General features: G+C 39.8%; 1 protein-coding gene across 1 annotated transcript in view; it reads right to left on the bottom strand.

The window, feature by feature from the left end:
* LOC310938902 (zinc finger protein 385C-like) overlaps positions 1-21,529 on the bottom strand; it is a gene marked incomplete at both ends in the record, with an annotated part of 42,105 nt that extends 20,576 nt beyond the window's left edge. The window contains one exon of the mRNA XM_083903530.1: positions 21,256-21,529. Coding sequence (XP_083759656.1) covers positions 21,256-21,529 — 274 coding nt within the window. The remainder of the gene's footprint in view (positions 1-21,255) is intronic.
* Positions 21,530-21,838: the final 309 nt, after the last annotated feature.

Consider the following 21,838-nt stretch of genomic DNA (forward strand, 5'->3'; position numbering starts at 1 on the left):
AGCATAATAATTCTAATGACATTAGCAGTGACTGCAGAACTTGAATAAATTATATTATAAAACTGGTGACCACTGGTGATTAGCCATTTTAATCCCTGCTGCACAGTGTATTCAGTGTATATGATGAGGATCAGAATATGGCACTCAAGTCACAACAAATAGGTTATTCAAATAGGCCAGAAAAACCACTGATTAAAATCCTTCTTGCAGTTAATCCCGCACAACACACTTCTGAATGTTTTCCATACCACAAGTGCACGAAACACACACACAGACACATTACTGTTCTGCGTAATAAAACATTAGTGTAGGTGCATCACTGCATTTGCACTAATGATGATCCAATTCATTGCTTTACACAACAGGCATTGTGATAAGCGTTTATGATGAGCTTTGGTGGATGAATTAGCCTCCGTTAAAGGCCACTGACCGCTGCACTAAGCTTTCTCTATTGGAAACAAAAGACCGGAGAGCCATATTTTCACGATGGCTTGAATCACTACCTCCACCTTGCACTGTGTGGTCTTTGAATAAATCATCTTTATTGCGACAAAGTACACTGAGGCCATGACTGGCAGCCAACAAGCAAATTCTCCCACTGACTGCCTCGTCTATTTAAACTCGTACAGGCGCAGCTGGCGGAGCCGACAGCGTCGTGATAATTTCTACCTGCAGGGCACCATCCAGCCCAGATCAGACTCCCCACGGTAATGTGTCCTACTTTCAACATTTTCACCTCAGGATCCATAAACTTCAATTGAATTGGTTCAGCTTGAAATCCAGGACTGGCGTCTTTGGGTCAAGGAAAAAAAAAACAAAAAAACAAACAACAGGAAAGTCTGACTGCAAAAGACACAAAGAGCAGCAGCTTTTAATGTCCAAACAGGACATTTTCTTCTACGGAGGTGGCAAAGAAAAGTGGATGAGCCGGCTAATGTAACGCTCTAATTAATCTGACCTTTACAGGAGGTGGTCAGCACGCCCTCGCCAACACACTGCTCTGACCAACAACCCCCACTCAGCCTTTTCCACACAAACATAGCACTTATTTCTATTCCTTTTTCCCCACAATATTCTCTCTTTTTGGCTTTCTTAGCCTTTATTGTAAGGACTGATTGTATCTTGAATGAATGAATGAATGAATGAAAGAGAGATAGTCTGGATGGATGGATGGATCGATGGATGAAATGTCAAAAAGAAATGTTAAAGGCAGGGCTAACAATTCCTGTACACATCATTTAATTTGATATGCTCCAAAAGTGAATGGGATTATTCGGTTTTTCTAATTTTTTCTTGGAGAAACCTTTCTCCAACACTCTTGAACACCAACAATCAATAACATTTTTAAACTTTTATTGCAAATAAATATTCCACATCATAATGTGAAATTAAACACTGTATATAGCAGCATATTTAATGTTTTTTTTTTGCAAATGTATACAAGCCTCAGGACTGTGCACCTTACCTCCCTTACACCCTTACCCCCCCTTTTCACTATTTATTTTATGTTCTCTTTTACACTGTTTGCACTGCTATTGGAGATGCTTTTAATCTCATTGTACGTGTGTATAGTTACAATAAAGGCAGTCTATTCTATTATATTTTATTCAAAAGGAAAGATTGGAAATGAAAGGGGAATCCATAAAGGGAAAAAAATAAAACCAAAAGGACTGGAACAGAAGATTTTATGTACATAATAGTTTTGGAGTGATTCAAAATGTTATTCTGCATACAAGGACAAACAAACACTATAAAGATAAAACTGATGGGCAGGGAAATGAGCACAGTGCTGTGTGTTGTGCTGTTTCCTGTACAAACTCCCTGCCCTTATCTATAACTCTCCGCACGTCTGAATCAAACGCACTTAAAATAAACTGCCGCCATCTGCTTGAATTAAGATAAGCATGACCCCAATCAGACCGGCTGAATGGCAGGCAGCAGATGTGCAGAATATGTATCGATATGTGAAGTCTGAGTGCATCTTTATTTGCCTCATGAACTTGGTAATTAGCAGCTTTATGTCTCAATGCGCCTCTCTGAGCTTCAGAGACACCGGCTGCCTGGGGAGAGTGAAGGATCACACATTAGTGGCTTTCACAGATGAGAGTCGCAGGATATCTGCTTACTGGTGTGTCTCGAGAGATGTTTATCAGTCGCTTCGTCACCGAAGAGCAACGAGCAGTCATAGATTATCAAAGAGCTCTGTTGGTTTAACCTGTTTATTAAAGATTGCGGAAAGTTTTCAAGGCTCTTGTGAAGGGGAAAACAGTTTTACAAGTGGCAGACGGGGTGAGCTTTGGCTCATCTCCATGACAAAGCTAGAAAATGTAAAGCAAAAACACAAGAGCATAGGGGAAAGAAGTGGATTAAATAAAGTGTGCAATATCAGTATGTTAACCCAAATGCAAATCTTACACATTGTACCTTTGATAAATAAAACCCATCTTGGCTATGTCCTGTCCAGTGCTTGTTGAAATAGTTTAAAAGTAGGAATGCACAATATTGATTTGATTTTTGCTGATATATCAGGAGTGGTTGGGCCAATATCCAATACCGATGTACATATCCATTTTTCCCTGCGCCCAACTGCAGTAATCTCTTTTGTGTTGGAATTAACATTATATTTTTCAGAATTTTTTCATACTCGTGTCCCAGCAGATGTCGATTTAATTTGTCTTCATTAAAGAAAATAGTTGTAAAGGGCACCAGCATAAAAGTCAAGGAGGTAGCAGCGTATTTAGCCTCCTGTTGTACTCATTAGTCATACCCGCCGATAATGCACAAGCCAATATCTCCCGATGCCGATTTTGTGCATCCCTATTTAAAACTACAGTGACAGTTTTATGTAAACATGCTGGTGCAAAGTCAATTTCATTATCAACAGATCTTCTCTCCGTCTATTTTCTGCTTGAAACCGCGAGCGTCACTCATGACAAAATAGGCGAGACGTCTGAGCTCAAAAATAGACTATAGCGCACTGCAGTCAACACAACACAGCCACAACAAACGCCAAAGCATCCAGTGTGAACCAGGCCTCGGCTCCGATCCAGAAACTAGCATTGGTTTGTGTAGCTATGGTAGAAAAGAAAGTCCTCGTTATTGACCGAGTGAATGTCACAAAAAAGCTTTAATCGTGTATTATACATTCATTATGAAGCTGGGGGGGAACTGATTTTATCTTTCCACTTGCTTGCTTGTTTCTTTAAGCATAATGCAGCCATCAATTCTATGTCGTATATATTATATAGGGTTCTAAAGCATTCAGTTGTGTAAACTAAAACTCAGAAACATCTCTGACTCTATAAAAGTCTGGTATCCTGCTAAACACATCATGTTTATTTAAGACTAAATATGGAAAATCCTGTTTAGGCAGACCAACATGAGACTCAGTAACTACACAGTGAAGGTGTGTGACATCATAACTCTCTATATTTACACAAAAATATCTACACGGGTAATACCAGTAAAAGAGGCAATTCAAATGTCCAAAGATTCATCAGCCATTAGCTCAGTGGTAACTGTTTTTTCCCTCTACTAAGGGGATTTTAACAAGAGTAACAAGCCTGAAGCTGAAGGGAAGGAGACAAAATAAACACAAATGGCCCAACGGTCAAGGAGTAAATATTAAATCATATTAAAAAAATATTCCTCATGTCACTTATTACTGCTCACATTAGAATGATATAAATCCTTGCTTTAACCTCATAAACATGACACAATGGTGACCTTGCAAATGTGTGTGTTAATATCAAGCCATCACTTGTGAAATGTCAATGCATGGTGACATGGTGTTTCTACAAATTCTTGGAGTCAGATCAGGTTGACGTTGGTGAAAAAGATCCCTTGGGTTATGAGAGAATACAGTTATCGCTCTCCTACATAACTTCAAATCTTGTCAACTTCGATTTGCATCCCCAGGTATTTGGAAGGCTGCACCGTCTCATTTTAGCCTCTTTGACGCATGTTAATAGCTTCTTGCTCTGTTGGAAATCACATCATGGGGCATAATGGGCCAGTTGACTGAGCTCTGCAGTGACGGACGGATTGTCAACAGTGAGGGAAGGTACTGTATGAAGTGGTCAAATAAGAGAAGAAGATTAAAAACAGGTTTAATCAGTTTGCCTTGTCCTTATCTTTCCCTGTGTTTCTCCGATAGTCAGATAATCATTTATACATCTACTTTGAAATATCTTCTCTAATATGTTTCTAACAGTCCTGATTCAAAGGGTTATTTTTTTTTTTAAAACTATAAAAAACAAATCTGATTTTAGTTTAATCATAAAGTCCCCAGAGCAGGTGATGTAATCTCTAACGCATTAAATAAGTCTTTACTCTCCTCTCTGAGGATCCATGTGGCCTCCACATAGCCATGAGATCAGCTTCTCACAGGCCTGGTTCAGAATATTCTGATGCTGGACTGCAGCAGATCCACGGTCATCTGATATCTTAAGGCTGCGTGAGCTCTTGGCAAATCCAAAATATGACACAAATCCATGGCATGTGTCTAAATCATTAAAATGGCCTAATGTAGTTGAAGTCATTGACCATACAGCTCAGATAAACTAGGGACACTTTTTGCCCTGATTTTGACACAGGACATGAACTCCGAAATGATTTCATTGCACAAGTTCCAAACTTCTGAGGTTTTGAAGCTCAATTATGGGACACAAAGCACATTTTAAGTTGAGTTTTTTGAAGCATAGTTGTATGAAACACTGACTCACATGGCTCCACTGAGAAGCAGCCTGGAAAATGTCAGCAAAATTCTTGATTAGGATGCATCCAAGTGACACGAACTAACCAAAAACACAGATTTTCTGTATGGACGATGCACAAAATTTAGCTGCCAGTTGCAAAAGACAACAAACATATTCTCAAATTTTTAAGCGGCCTTAGATTTTATTATTTGGGTCCTTTGCTAAAATGGCAAAACTCAAGATTTTCTTTGCGTTCCCACTGGCAGCCATGTTTTCACTGATAGGCAGCCTCCAGTACATTCTCAGTCTGGTATTTATTGCCAGGGACACATTTTACACTAAAATCACTAAAAAGTGGGTATGTTGGGCTGCTAAGTAAAAGGTGATGAACACCATTTCAACTGCCAGTGCCTTGGGGTGTTTTTTATTTATTTATTTACTTTATCACCTGTGTATGATTGTGATGTCCAAACATGCTGAAAAAAAGGAGTCAATGTAAGAAGAAAACAACAGCACTACTATTGCCTTCACTATTTTGCATATTTTACTTCAGTCTCTCTTTCAATTGATTGTTTAGACAATCCTATAGATGAAATTATTAATATTGAGCACTATGCCAGGATTTTTAAAAAAGATCACTAAAATTACTGCATAGGGGTTAGTCATTTCACCCTTGAGTATACATGTATGCCGATTAAACACCTTAAAGGGACAATTCAGTTGTGTGTTTGTGTGTGCTTGTGTGTGTGTGGTTATGGTACTGACATAATATTCAGTGCTGCTTGCACAGGGGAACCAGCCTGAGACACCCAGGACCATTATGTGAAATGAGAAAAAAAAAATAATAAGTGTAAAAAACATGTTAGTGCAACTGGAATTTACCTAAATCAAATTTCACACCCAGACAATACAATAGGGAGTTGAGCTACTGCATGTATACCTTTAGTTGTACTGGAGACAAACTCAAGCTGCCTGGACATGTGCTACAATTCCCACCACTGTGACCTGGAATTAATAGATGCTGGTACACAGAAGAATAAGATGAACCCAGTCCTATTTTTTTGACTCTAACACTTAATGCCATCGTTTCGTTTCCAAACTGGGCAGGAGGAGCACCAGAGATCACATATTGAATTAAAACTTTCTTGGTCCACCTTTAAAAAAGATTCACTGGTATCAAAAAAAAAAAAAAAAAGGGAAAAAAAAGAGTTATCTTGGTTTTAATTTTGTGGAAGAACAACACAGTTTTTATCCATAATACACTGAGAATAGTAACAAAACCCTACAACTGCTGTTTATCTTTGCAGATAAACATTTGTACTTGGGTTTGGGTTGGGGGCTTCAACGAAAAAAAAGTTTAGGAACCACTGACTTAATGGATGGTAGGAATACTTGACATGCTAACAACTAGCCCTCAGCTAAATCAGAAACCACCTAATACTCACAAAAGTACTCACAGGCAGTAGTCCAATTGAATGGCATAGTCAATATAACCATAGCTCAACTGACTGCCAGTTGGGACACTACACTCTTAGAAATAAAGGTTCCAAAAGGGTCCTTCTACAAGGGCTGATGTTCTACCTGGAACCATTTGCTTCTGAAAAGCCTTTTCTTCAGGAAAGGGTTTTTCAAGGATTCTTGGTAACACTAATGGTTCCAGTAAGAACCATTTTGATCCAGAGAACCCTTTAAAACCCCTTTCCTGAATAAAAGGTTTTAAAAGGGTTCTTGGAAAATGGTTCTCCTATATGAGGACAAGCCAAAGAACCAGCAGCTGTGGCTTAATGGTTAGGGCTTCGAGCTCGAGACCGGAAGGTAGCCGGTTCAATCCCCGACCAGTCTGCAGCTGAAGTGCTGTTGAGCAAGGCACCTAACCCCCTCACTGCTCCCCGAGCGCCGCTCACTGGCATGGCAGCTCACTGCGCTGGGTTACATGTTCTACACCTCACTGTGTGCTGTGTGTGTTCTCTAACTCACTGCAGAATTGAATTTCCCCTTGCGGGACTTAAAGGGTTCTTAATCTTATCTAATCTTAATCTTAGAACCTAAGAATATGGTTCTACTTAGCACTTTTATTTCTAAGAGTGTAGGGAAAAAGTATTGTCACTGGTGTTGTGGTAACCTGCCATCTTCTAATAGCTCTGCTCAGCATCAGTGTTCCTAAAAGTGCTTAATTAGCAAATGTTGTCACTTATAGACAGGTATGGTTCATTCTCTCAAAGGGTTGGTAAAAAAAAAAAAAGTTGTGGAATGAAGTCAACACGTCATGATGTTTAAACTTGACTCTCAACTGAAGTGCGTCAAAACTGCCGTGACGCAAATAAAGTGCTCTCTCACCGACTCTCTGAGTCAAAATACAGCAGACTAATTTAATTTGCTCCGAGATAACCTGCACTATACGAATTGCAATTAAAATCATACTGTGCCATATTCATTACCCCGTGATTAAAATAATGACTCATTAACACTGGTGGATAGTGAATATGAGCCCCTGACGTAAAATTAATGGATCCATTAAACTGATTCATTAACTTCTGGCTCTGGAAACATTTAAAAAAACAAAACATTTTCAATAACATGAAATGAAAGTATTTCCAACTCCACAGTGCATAACTAAGGGCTGGCTTACACTGGATGAGTGTGCAAAGCGTCTGAGTCTCGGAAAGTCTTTATTCAGGCCCACACTGCTCTTATTGAAAATAGAGGTCTCGCCTACTTTGTCCTCAGCACAAAAAAACAAGGGTCCAGCAAACCAGGTGTTACCGTCTCATAGCTACTACTTTACATTGTTTTAAGTAAAAGTGATTTGTTCTTTCCTAAATAGATGGGTTACTTAAAAACTTACAGTAATCATACTTTAACCGTTCTATGAACTTTAATGTAATTCTTATCTGACATGGCTCCACAGGGAGAGGATTTGTAGTCAGGCCCAATGGTAAAATAAGCCCCCTTTCCACCAACATTTCCAGGAACTTTTATTACCAGGAACTTATTTACTTGGGGAAATCTCAGAGTTCTGGAAAATGTATTTATAAGAGGGAGTGATATAAGAAACTATCTCCAACTCAAAGTCCCACTGAACCTCATCCTCAGAAAATATGCTCAAGAGAGTCTGGACCTCGTCCCTTCACTATTGCGCTATATTTTTCTTTCTTCGCCTTCTTTTTTAGGTCTTGTAAAAAACGTGTTACACCTTTAGCACACAACCCCAACCCTCGAGACTTCATAGTAATCTGAAAAGTCCTTAGTGGCGAGTTGGTACTTCTTTGGGTGAAAGTTTGGGGTAAGGTAATTTTCAGGTAATTTTAGGTGGAAACGCAAAATGGTTTTTCAGAATATCGGATAAATGAGAAAAGTATGCATGTAGTAAATGGCCATCAGAAGGCACTTTATAAACATTTTGCTGGGGAGGAATTTATGGTCTCTATCACCAGTTTCAGGTCTTCTTTAATACATCATGATGTCTACTTTGTAAATGATGGTCCTATTTCGAGTCAAATAGATATTAAGGCACATAATGTACGGGGACAAAGGGATCAATAGGTGTTTGGTCACAGGAGAAGATGTTTTAGTGGATGAGCTGTGAGTCAGGCCCAACCCTGCTCTTCCAAATATGATAAATGTAAAAGGTGACATATTATACAGGCAGTCTCCAAAGTGTGACAAAAGATGACTCATTCATGTTTTTGTGGTCCTCCTCAGTCAAGGTACAGGAGATAAAACACATAAAACTGTATCCGAAAATTGGAAGTCTGCCAAGTACGTGAAAAGTTCTATTCTTGGCTCCACAGTGCAGCACAGAGTCCTACACAAATTTCCAGCCTCAGAGGATTTATCTGTCCAGTGGATACATGTTATATATGATGGTAATGTGACTGCTAGAGCCTGCAAATGATCACTTTTCCTAGCCTCTGTGGCTGATTATATTTCCTATCCCTTAAGTTTTTTTTAATTTTTTTTTAAGGTGGACCTAAAGAGATACTACGAAGCTGAGCGTTCTGAACAGGGCTGTTTTGACAGGGTGATTTAATTGCTGTGGTGCTTCATCCTTATGGTATTTAGACCAAAGCCTGTCACAGACATGTTCATTAGGACACCAGGGAACTAGTTTAACTTGGAGATATAGGGTATAATATGACCCCTTTAATGGTTTGTATTTATATAGCAGCATACATTTTTACCACTCAAAGCTGCTTTACACTACAAGTTTCCTTCTTGCCCAAGGACACATCAGCATGTAGACTAGCGGAGCCGGGAATCCTCTGAATTCAAAACACCAACATAATCGCTCTGGTCAAAATACTATATTCGATTCAAAATGGCACTTCGCGTCACATCGGGTTGGGCTGGCATTTCGTATTCACTGAGATGCTGTGAAAAGGTCTGTTGTAAATATTAGACTTGTGTGTTCACAAAAATATGAAACCATTTTGGATAACATCAGGAAATGTGTTGCATTATTTATTTATTTATTTTAGAAATGGAAGATTTGTGGCAGGTACATGGTAAAATGAGATTTTCCCGAAAGACAAACAAAACAGGAAACAACGATCATTGAGGTCATTTGTGACCTGCAGACTGTTATTTTAGGCTGACCAGACAACTATCATTTGTGGCAAATGAAAGTAATTCTCTGGTTTTTCCAACCTCCGATATATAGTAAATAGTTGCTGTGTGTGTGTGTGTGTGTGTGTGTGTGTGTGTGTGTGTGTGTGTGTGTGTGTGTGTGTGTGTGTGTGTGTGTGTGTGTGTGTGTGTGTGTGTGGTAATTTGCATTTCAGGATTTTATGTTTATGACAATACAACGCAGAGCTTTGCAGGAACACAAACAGGACATAGTTAATAGTTAATTAATTCTGCTATAACAACTCTCAGTCTGTGTCACAAAATTATGTGAACATATTAAACACTATTACAACCCATTACAAGCCAAATACAGACAAGATAATGCACACGCACACGCATGCACAGCTTTGGAATATATTATTCTGCCAGATCTGGATATATTAATTTTGTGTTGGAAATTCTTTTTACGTTTTAAATCTTGATAAAATGGTTATTCATTATTTTTGAGCCATTTTTTTGTCCTGTTCTCTTGGTATTATTAGGGTTCCCCCCCCCCCCCTTTTAAAAATCTAATTAACTCTCCTTTCATGCTTTTAGGACCCTGTGTTGCATTACCTGGCTTATCACATGCTTATTTACGTTTCATCACATTATCTCTCTCTCCCTCTCTCTTTTGTAATGAGAGCTACACAAATATGTTCTCCAGCCGGCCCCCGCTGTGGCGTCGATGTGGCAGTCGCAACTGTGGCAGTCTCACGCCACTGAACGCAGTTAATTTCCAACCGAGGTGGGCCAATTGTTCGCCGTACCTCGGATCGCGTAATTACCAAAACCAGTCACCGTGTCGTGCTGTAGGTGAGGCGACTGCTATTTTGCATCAATGACTGTGCTGCACGAGGCATAATACATGGAGACAGAGCCCCCGGTGTGTGTGTTACACTATTGTTCTCCTTTTGTGATCTATTGATTGATGATTTTAGCCAATTTGCTGAAGTAGACTAATTCCTTCTGCCTCCTGCTTTTCGTGTTATTCTATTCGACTTCTTTAAAAAAGGCCAGACAGAGGATTTTATTTTTTATTTTTTTTAGGAATAAGGAATTTTTCAGTGTCACATCTCCTACGATACTGACTGGAGGATGATGGTGTGTGTGTAGTCTGTCGTGGCAGCTTCAGCATAGTGTTCTTGGCGAGGGGCGGAGGGGTGAGGACATCTGCAGCATGGCCACCAGGCAAAACTCTCCACTTATCTCCTCTCCAACTGATTTCCTTTGATCTCCTTAATCTGCCGTTTAAAGAAAGAAGCATCCGCAGCTGCTGCACGGACTCTTCTTAGGGTTTCTATCCAGGCTCACATCGTACACTGTGTGTGTGTGTGAGTGTGTGTCCATAAGCCTCTCACAAAATGCATATAGCACATACAGTGGCCTGTTTCAAATCTTTAAATCTAGAACATACAGACATGACACTTTCTGGCAAGGATTAAATTCACCAACAATTATTCTATTCTATACATTTTCCTTTTTTGTGCTTCATGTAAATTTCAGAAAACAATAAAAAATGGCTTAGTGCAACCGCAGAGGGGCCAAAGATGGTTTTCAAAAGAAGATCAGAAGTACGAAAATCTCACATTTAATCCACATACAATTTATGTTGATTATCGTTTCCATTCCACATATATACATATGGGATTTTTTTTTTTTTTTTTTTTTTACTACATGGTGGTTTTGTAAGTTAAAAACCCTAAATACATTCAGCACCACACACACACACGCACACACACCCTAACCCACACACTAAACATCACAGCACTGCTTTTAACAGGCTCCAATTATAGAAGCTAATCTGGCCGTATTTCCCTCGGGAGGCAGAGACATAATTGTGGGCAATCTACACAATGATATCCGCGCTGTTCTTGAGGGGCATTAAAAATGGGGGCCTGACACATCTGGGACTAAATGGGACGGGACAGCGTTGCATTGATACGAACTCCACACTTGGCTTCATCAAACGGGGTCAATTAGAAAAACAAACAGGGCCGCGGACACATTTTGGGATGCAGAGGAAGTGAAAAGAGAGGACAGATGGTTGTCTGCCCTTGAGCAATGATATGAAGTCACACAGCACACATCAACGCACACAGAGCATCACACACACACACACAAAACATTACGTCTCAAGATGAATAAAACATAATAAAACAGCAGCTCCAGAGTCTCACCGAAGAGCATCTCCACGTGTTTGTGATCCCTCTGCTTGCAGCTGTCGTCTGTGTTGGACTTAGTCTCCTCCTGCCAGTTTATCTCCCATCAGAGAAGTTTGACAAAAACCAACAAAGTGACGCCTCGCACATCATCTCCCCCCCTCGCTTCTTCACCGTATCTGTCTTTCCACCACTTTGACTCTGCAAGTGAGGGATGAAGCGGTCGCCCTCTCTCAGTCAGTGACACATGCTGGCCGCGATCCAAACTGCTGCAGCTGAAGAATGACACATATGCGCCTCGATCAAAAGCCTTATGCTCCGCCGATCGCGCCGCCGCTGCTCCCCCCTCCACGAACGAGACGCACGAGAGAAAAGAAGAGGAGAGGAAAAGAGAGGAGAGGGGGAAAGAGGCTGAGAGAGTCTGAAGAGCAAGTATGTGTGTATGTAGGAGAGTGTGTGAGAGAATGAGGGAGAAAGAGTGACACTGAGAGCGACAGAGAGAGAGAGAGAGAAAGCAGGCAAAGTGCTGGCTATTAACAACATGAACATCCCACATCTCCCACTTCTCCTCCTTCTTTCCAGCACTGTTTTCAATTCAGGGTTCACACCTGCCTGCTCCCTTAAGGACACTCAGATGTAATTTCCTTCCTGTCATGACAACAATAGGCACCATTTATCAGTCCGTTTCCATTCTGCTTACATTTCTGCTTAAAACGCAGCTGCCAGCTGTGTTTTCCTCACCCGAGTTATCAACATCGCGGAGGTTTAAGGGCAAAAGGGAATTTTAAAAAGCGGCAAGAACGTTTAAAAGCTTTGAATCCGCCATCAAAATGACACGCGGTAACACCTTGTATGTTGGGCTTGGATGTTGTTGTGATTCAAAGTGCTGTTCAGTGTTTGTGATAATTGCCTGCGAGGTTATTTCAGTGGTGAACAATTATTCTTACACGCGTGTACAAATTCAGTCAGCTTTACAGAATATTTTTTTTTTACACTCTACAAAACTGGCTAATAGATAATAAACTGTTCCTTAAAAAGAATATCAGATTATGATTTTTTTTGGTCCTCTCAGAAGTCGTACACCTGCATCATCTTTAGAGCCGTCTGTCAAATTAATTATGTCATGAAGAAGGTGACCTTAACTGCTTTTTATTGTCAGAATCAACTAATATTAGCGACACTGTGCACGACAGGGTTTTATTTTAAAACAAACCTCCATTCATCAGAGAATACAGTGGGTTACATTCTTCAGCGTCCTTTAATGTCACAACACTGTACAAGGTATGAAACACTTAGGTTTAAGGGAAAAAACACGAGTGCCACAATCTTCACAATTCATTTTAATTAACCACTTTCTTTAAAACGCTCAATAGTTCCTTTACGGGAGGTAAAAAAGAAGCATTTATTCGGTCAACCTGCTAAATGAGCTGAGCAGTAACATTCACTTAAAGGGCTGTTTCACCAACTTTTTCCCACTTGGTCAAATGAAGAATAAACTTTAAAAAAATCATAATGATGCTGCCTGTGTTTGTTTAATTCACATTCGGAGTCGGATTAAATTTGACCAGTTTTTCTTATTTTACTCGTAAAACTTGACTGAAACACAGTGAAGAGCTTTTTCTCCGTTGTTGTGGTAATGAGACATGTTTCTCAGATCCAGTGTCTGATGATCGAATAACACATAAAATTATTATTATTATTATTAATTAATATTATAAATTGGCCCTTTAACTAGCACACTGTTTCTGTTGTCTCCATTTGTCTTGGCATAAAACAACATCACCAGATGACACAATATCTATATACAGTATACTGAGAAAAACAAGAGAGGCATTACGAGCTGATGGGCTTAATCAGAATTGTGTGAACTTATTTATCTTTACTTATTTACTCATTTAAAAGACCTCACTGCCTTGCCTTCTTCACGCACGTGTCTATTATGACACCACAAAACCGATAATGTCTCTATTATTTTTCTGCGTAAAATATGTTTATGTCTAGCCACATTAATTTTTCATATTTGTCTTGTGATGTGCTCTCAAAAATGAGACGGTTACATCGCAAGTGGGGGGGAAATTACTTTCAGCAGAAATACCGAGTCATTCAGGCAGCACAAGGTAATAAAGACTTTGAAATGATACATCTTAAATTATATATAATTATAGAAATCATATATGAAATGTTTATTTGTTCACAAGAAAACTGGGTCTGTTGTGTGTTACTGGAGGTCGTTTCCAGCTCACTTACTCACTCATAAAGCTACATAAAGCCTTGTATGTGATATACGAAGCTTGACAATGACCATGAAATATAATGCTTATACATTTTGAACCGTAAAGGATCATTCTTCGTTTAAAGCCCGAGAGTATAACAGCAATACTGTTAAATATGGTGTTTTTTAAGTGAAGGACGTTTTGATATTAACATAGTATTTATGTACAGCTGCATTACACATTTTACTTTACAGGGTTTGTATTCCTTATATTTACGTGTACATTTACATGATACATCTGCATCAAAAGTGACTGCTTTTTTTTGGGCAATTTAGATTTTAACTGGATGTTCAAACCGCACCCAATCCAGGCATTGTTGCAAATGTGTAAAAAGTGGACACAGAGGCACTTGTGTGCACCACTGAGGAGAGCAGGTCTGCATCATTATTCACCACACAGTCACTGTAATCACTTCAAATAACAACAAATATCTCAGTCTGTACTCTGAAAACCAGGTCTTGAATGTCACACAAGTGTCCACAAGCGTCTTCACTGAGGACACATTGATGCATCCCCTATACACTTACCCCAACCTGGTGCCATATGTAAGAATGTGGCCAAAAACGGTTACTACATTCAAATTCAAAATACCGAGGTCTTTAAAGTTTCGTTTTCTGACGTAACTGGCAACCCGTGGTTGCTCGGCAGCTGAGACTCTACTGAATGCAATGACCGGTAGGCGGCGGTAGGTGGCGCCACATGCCAAAACATGATTTCAAAACATAAACATGATTTGCAATCTGCAAATTGTTTTTTTTAATGCAAATATTTTGGCTGTACTGTTGTTGTTGGTGAGTTCGGTTTGCTATATGAACATTATTCCTGAGTCTCTGTGACATATTAGGAGGATTTTATGGCCAGTTGCTTTAGATTTATTACATAATGCACCTTTAACCATCACAAATAAACACCAAACCCTTATCCTAACCCTAATTCCAAAACGTCCTCACTCCCAATGGTTTCTACGTTTTGCTTGGTCCTCACAAAACGACACATACAAGAACGCACACACAGCGAGTGTCGACCCCGCGTGCTCTTCTCTCTGACTCCATGTCCACTCGAATAAGTGTGGTGTAAAAACACAACGCTGACCAGTCCTGACAGTTTTACACTTGATTTCGGGGCTGCTGAATTCAAAATGAAAGAGCAGGGAGACGTACGGCCTCGAGCGCAACGCTGATCTGGCTGTGGACAAACCCACCAAACACTGGCTGTACGTACATCAACACACGTAGACCCGTCAGTGTGTACACGACATACCGAGATACTTATGTAAAGCTCAATGTGAGGGAAGATGGAAAGAGAGAGGTGGAATTATTTATTACAAAGCCGAGCCTACACACCCAGAATATAAGTCCACTGATCACACTGATATAATCACATAACTTCCTAAATAGATGCACCTTTTATACATTTTATCCATATTTTAGCAAGATGTTTTTTTCCAAGGACGCAAATATATTCAGTGACTGTTCAACCATGTGACCCTGTTTCACATGCAGGATAATGACACAACCTCAGTGCACTCACTGGAAAACTAAATTTCTTTGGGTTTTATACAAGTCTAAAATCCAGGTACAGCTCACTGGGAAAGTTGTGACCTGTTTAGATGACACAGCTGTTTGGGAACACAAAATGTGTCTGCATAAAAATAACAGCTTCGAGTCTTGATGGGTTTTGCCGTCAAATGCATCAGCAGAGTGACAATAGCCAACAAGACGCCATCACCCTACTTTTATTCTGTCCCTGCGTCTCTGTTTCCAGCGTACACCTTTTCCTGGATGCCTTCAGACTGTAATGCCGATGTAAAAATGTTTAAAAAAAGTGTATAAAATGAGGCCTCGGAGGATAAAACTACAATGTTTCTCCTGTGTGTTGGCATACAGGACAAAGACTTCTACCATCTAAAAAAGCATAAAGCGAGGACATTCTATAATGAAGCTCCAATGAGAACTTTTAAGACATTACATTAGTGAGGGGAATGTTTGTTCCAGGGGGAAATACTTAATTTCCCCTTACTTTGGTGTTTCCCTTGGAAATATTAATTGGAAAGTTGTTACAAACCTATCTGATTCATGCTGTGTGAACAAACTACTGTGCACCAAACAGACTCAACTTTAATGCCGCTTTTCCACTACATGGTCCCAGCACGCCTCGCTTCGGCACTGCACAGCTCGACTATACACGGTTTGGTTGGTTTTCCATTGCTATAGTACCTGGCCGGAGTCATCACAGCACGGCTGCATGAAACTGCCGTGACATCATTTCTGAGTAGTGACTTGTAAAGCAGTTGTTTTCGATGTACTGAATCATTAGAATCAGTTTAAGAAAAAAGATTCATTCAGTATTTCCTGCATGACCGGAGCACAGACTCCGAACACAGTCACTGAATCGAAATACAGCGGTTTGTGAAGCCACTCGCCGCTTGCAATCGCAGGCTTTCTGCAGTGCTGTCGCGAAATGAACCAAACTCCTCTGTTAAATATTGAGATTTTAGACATTTCATTGATAAATGCTGGAGATTCCTTTTTTTTCCCAGGATTTTTAACTCAGTTCGGCATTGTTCGGTTTGATTCTTGTGTCGGACTTCATGTTCACGACTCTTCCAGTGACGACACTCTGACCAATCAGTGGCTGGCAGTCTGACAATGTCATGTATAGTATGAGTGCAGCTCACTTGGAACCTCATCAGAGTAAGTACTTTAAAAAAGGACTATCAATAATGGAAAAGCAAAAAAAAGGGGAGGGACCATGTAGTGGAAACATGGCACAAGTATGCAAACACTCATGGTACAGTCTTTGATTTAATCAGTGGCTTTAACTGTTGCTTTGTAAACTGCTCACTCCCTGCACCAAAGTCCATAACGAAAATCTACGATTTTACATCCAAGCACACAGGAGTAGTTGATCCACTACTGCCTCTCGTAAGTAAGTTTTAATGTATTATTATGTGATTTTGGTGTTTGAAAATCCATTGGATTCGCCTCAGTGCCCCAAAGTGACTAAATGAGGAGGTGCAGCAGCTCCTGTGTCCCAATGAGCGAGAAACAATGATTTTCTCTTTGGACTTTGTTGGAGGAGTGTAAGCAGCTTCAGTTTTCAGAAAAAAGGCTGTGTAATGGTGAGATAAAGTGGCAAACATATTCTTGAGATGTTGCACACTTTAGAGTGCACCGGTTTTTTTTTATTAGGTGAGTGTTTTGTACGACCACGCTGTACAGAGACCATCACTTTAAGCGTAACCAAAGTGCAAACATAAGAGAGCCATGTTAAAGTGCACGTCTGAGGAAGGCTTGTATCATGAATTGAAGCAGAATGTCACCTTATCTAATGCCACCTTCATAGATTAAACAGAAATGTCACACATTGAACCAATAATGGAAAAAAAGCACAACCCCAGAACAGAAACTACTGTGGTTCAGAAATGGTAAGTGCTTTTCTCTATTCTTCCCCCCCCCCACAAAAGGGTCCACAGTCAGGAGCACCCACTTTTCATTTGACTGTTCATTTCATGAAGATAAATAAACAGTGTTAGCTCAGCTGTGTGAAGGGGACGTGTATTAATAGTCTGGTTTACACTCACAGTCACCATAATCCACTTGGCTCTTCTTCCTTTCCTCCACTGTGACATTTTCGATCAGAATAAACTGTTAATGAAACTCTCTAATATAGTAACTCCCCCTCTTGTTTGTTTACAGGCTTTAAGCAAATATGTGTTTGTGCTCTTGAAGCATCTGAAATTGCCCTTGAAATTCACGTGACCAGAGCTTTTACTGCCTGTGTAAAATGGACAATTGCCATTTGCAAAGTGGCCAGCTATGCTTTCATAGAACACACAACTCCCTACATTGTAATCTTACAAAAGTGTTGAATTACAGATTGAATAAATGTTCCAGATTATGTTAATACAATGCTGATGTGTGCACGAGGGCATGTATACTGACCCTGTAAGTGTTACACTACATAAAAAAGTCTTAAGATTAGGTATACCCGACATTAAATAAACATTACGTTTTATTAGCTGACATTTGCAACTGCCAAACATAAACAAAAATGCATGGTTATTTAGGTTTAGTGAAATATTTACAATTAATTAAATATATGTGAATGAATGAATGAATATAAAAAAAAAAAAAAAAAAAAAGAACACAAATATGCCAATAACTAAGCATGAGCGATGATCTGCAAAGGCCATTATCTGACAGCGAAAAAGTCAACAACATTCTGATGATAACAAACATTATGTTGAAATCAGAAACAGTGGACACGGTGTTGACCGAATTCCATGCAGTGTGTTGGTAAAGCTAAATATGTGTGGTTTGCTTACAGAGAGCGACAGGCTCATTAATCAGCATTAAACAGTGCCATCTAATTGGCCGGTCGTCAATTAGAGGCATTATCTCTCCGTTGTGACTGATCAAGCTGGTCAGCGTGGCGGAGTAGTGACAGGTGGTGGAGAGTGAGGGTGATTAATGAACCTGCGGCCAAACAGGTGTGCAGAAAATGCCTGGAAACTGCGAGGGACTTGTGTGGAATAAACGTATTATGTGTGAGTTTGCGTATGTGGACGACGAGATAGCGACACAGAGAAAACACGTCACCATGAACAAACACCGGCGGTAGGTGTATCGTTGTCTGGTCAATGAGGCCGTGTGTGTTCACAGTGTGTAGAGCTTGTGACCTGAAGTTGTGAGTGTTTGAAGACAATTTCAGAAAATGATGAAGTCCACAGTTCATTTGTCATCGGATGGTGCCTTAAAACGAAAGTTTTTAAGTGTGGTTGTAGGAGGTAAAGACTCACAGTTAGCAACGTGAGCACTCCCTGTATCGAGAACAACTTATTTTATGCCTGCTTATTTCCACAATATTATTCAACTCTGTATATATCACCAATAGAAGTGACAGGAAGTGGAGTCTGTAAACTCTGAACACCAGATTCCATTGAGAAAATCACTCATTTTCCATTTCATCCACTGCTGTCTCCATCAGTAAGTTCAAATGTATTATTTTGCGACTGGTCCTTCACTTGGATTTACCTCAGAAACAAACCTACCAGCTCCCATTGCCCCTACGACTCATAAATGCTGATAGAAAGCACTTCATAAAGTTTATTTTCCAGACTGAAAAGACTTTATTGATCCCGCTGAAATAAAGTGCTAAACCTATACTCGTTAGATAACTTAGTTACATGGTTAAGCAGGAGCAGATTTAAAAGTAGGTAAGGCTTTTGTCAAGGGGATCAAATCTGTTTTCCTTGTGTCCCCACTGGCTCCCATGAGTTCTGCGACTCCAAAAGAAAACAGTAGCTTTTCCTGCAGCTAAAAGTGTCTTGCAGCCTTTTTTGTCCCAAGTAGCTTTGTAAAATCTAATGACGTACGCCAACAAAGTATGTGTTTCTGTCACACGTTTGATGAATGGACAAATAAGTACTACTTCAACATAAATACTTTGGATGATTCAATAAAAACTACCGCTGACAAGCAGCAGCCCATCTGTCAGTATCAATGTGTTGAACTTCACATGCTGGTTTTGTTCAGGGTTAGTCATTAAGCTGGAGCTGTTTTAAGTGTAGTGAGCAAATGTCAAATATCTATCAAGTGTTGTTGTCAGGATTCAAGAGAAATGTAACATCAACACATATTTTTAATGTGTCACAGCACAATTGAGATGACAAACATCAATGACTGCAAATAGGCTCTTTACACAGCTGCCAAATGTAAGTGTTACTGATCACATAAACAATGCTGCAGTTCATGTAATTCTGGACAGTGAGGCCTTATTACATATTTGGATATGTATACGATCAGAATCAGATCTGACCACCTGTTCAGATTATATATTGTAAGTGATCAGATCTGATCTGCATGTGTCTATTCTGATCTTCCACATGGGTTTCTATAGTTACAGGGAAGGAAAAACAATATAATATATGTTTCTGTTCCAAAATGGTTATGTGGAGCCACGGCTATTGTCTTCCACTGTATTGACGCCTCCAATTGACGTTATTGGAGTTCAAGTCAGATGTGTTTTTTAGCTATCCAGTCCTGGATATGCTTAAAAATCCAATTTGTGCTTCAGTCTAAAGAAGGCCTGAGACAGGTGGACCAACACGCTCTGTGGAAAAGAAAAGCTAAAATGGAACGCATGCAGCCATCATGAAAGTGATTAATTACATCTGATTTTCTGTCTGGGATTTATCCAAATGGCTGTGGAGTAAAAGGCCACACACTTCACACCACACCAGTCCAGTCATTTCCACTCTCCCCATTCACTGTCTATGTAAACAGCTGTTCAGTGCATTCTGCTAGCGAAGTGCTGCATTTTGACATAATGGTGGCGTCTCATTGGCCATTGCTCATTTGCATGAAGTTGAAACCCAGGCTACTTTATGCAAATTAGACTTCAGTCTAAACTACTGGTTTTTCGAAATAAAACAAAAGTAGCAACAGACTGATCCCATCAAAAACCTAATTAGAGACATTCACTACCGTTCAAAAGTGTGAGATTTCGGGATATTTTTTTTTTTTAAGGAAAAAAACCCATTTTTTTTTCAATGAATATAACATTAAATGAATCAGAAATACACTCTATACATTGTTAATGTGGTAATATATGTGTATATTGTCATTACTAATCACGTTAGAAGGCTATTGGATGATTAGTAGAGCTGAAACGATTAATCGATGAATCGATTATTAATCGATTACTAAATTAATCGCCAACTTTTTTGATAATCGAAAATCGGTTTGAAGCTTTTTTCAGATTTCTGATTGTTTTAGCATCTTAAATGTGAATATTTTCTTGGTTTCTTTGCTCCACATAAAGAAATCATTAAAACTGAATCATTTTGTTTTGTGGACTAAACAAAGACATTCGAGAACATCATAATTTCCAGGTTTGACAAACGCTGATCAACGTTTTTTAACATTTTCTGACACTTTATGGACCAAACGATTAATCGAGAAAATAATAGACAGATTAATCGATTACAAAAATAATCGTTAGTTGCAGCTCTAATGATTAGAAAACCCTTGTGCGATCATGTTAGCACATCTGAAAATAGTTTTGCTGCTTCTTTCGACGAAAGGGCAAAATTATTATTTTGAATACAAATCATTATTTCCAATCTTGTCAATGTCTTGACTATGTTTTCTATTCATTTTGCAACTTTTTGATGAATAAAAGTGTAAGTTTTTTGTATAGGTGACCCCAAACTTTTGAACGGTAGTGTAGTTCAGTGAACCATTTTGTTACAAAAGCGAAAGTTTCTGAACGGGTTGCCATTATGGTCTGGCTTAAAAACCAGCAGCAGAGAGCCCATGAGTGAAAGGCTTCCTCCTGTGCAGGTGCAGCCAGTGTTTTGGTTGTAGAAGGCATGCACCTGTCAATCATCTTTCAGACACCACACACTGTGGCTTTCCTATCGAGCGTATGAAGTTGAACCTGCACCAGTGGACACGTACACTTACTGTGAGGCACCACTGTGTGGCTTCTCATTGAATATCGCTGTGTTCCTACCTGCACTGACAGCCTTTGCAAGTCGCCGCAGCCTCCTCTGGTGCGTCTTCCCTCTGTAGTGAATCTGGGCCTGAGCACTGGAGTTGAGCTGTATGTTGCAAATCTGGCACATGGTGGCACTACCAGTGCTGTGACGTCGCTCCCGCTTGGCCCTGTACCCGGCCCCCACTTTCCTTCCATCTTCGTCCCCATCCTCTTCTTCCCCCTCCTGCACCTCCTGAGTCTTGTGGGGAGGGCTGCTGTCCAGCGGGTCAGGGCTTTTGGGGCGTTTCATAACTGCAGGCAGAAAAGTAGGTAATGTGAGAGGACTTATAATTGATTAAAGGTGCCATATGTAAGAATGTGACCAAAAACGGTTACTACATTCAAATTCAAAATACAGAGGTCTTTTAAGGTTTCGTTTTTTTGACGTATCTGGCAACCCGTGGTTGCTCGGCAGCTGAGACTCTACTGACTGCAATGATTGGTCAACAGCAGTAGGTGGCGCCACATGCCAAAACATGATTTCAAAACATAAACATGATTTGCAGTCTGTAAAAGATTTTTTTTTTAATGCAAATATTTTAGCTGTACTGTTGTTGTT

This window comes from Microchirus variegatus (assembly GCF_963457635.1).
Source record: "Microchirus variegatus genome assembly, chromosome: 17".
NCBI lineage: Eukaryota > Metazoa > Chordata > Actinopteri > Pleuronectiformes > Soleidae > Microchirus > Microchirus variegatus.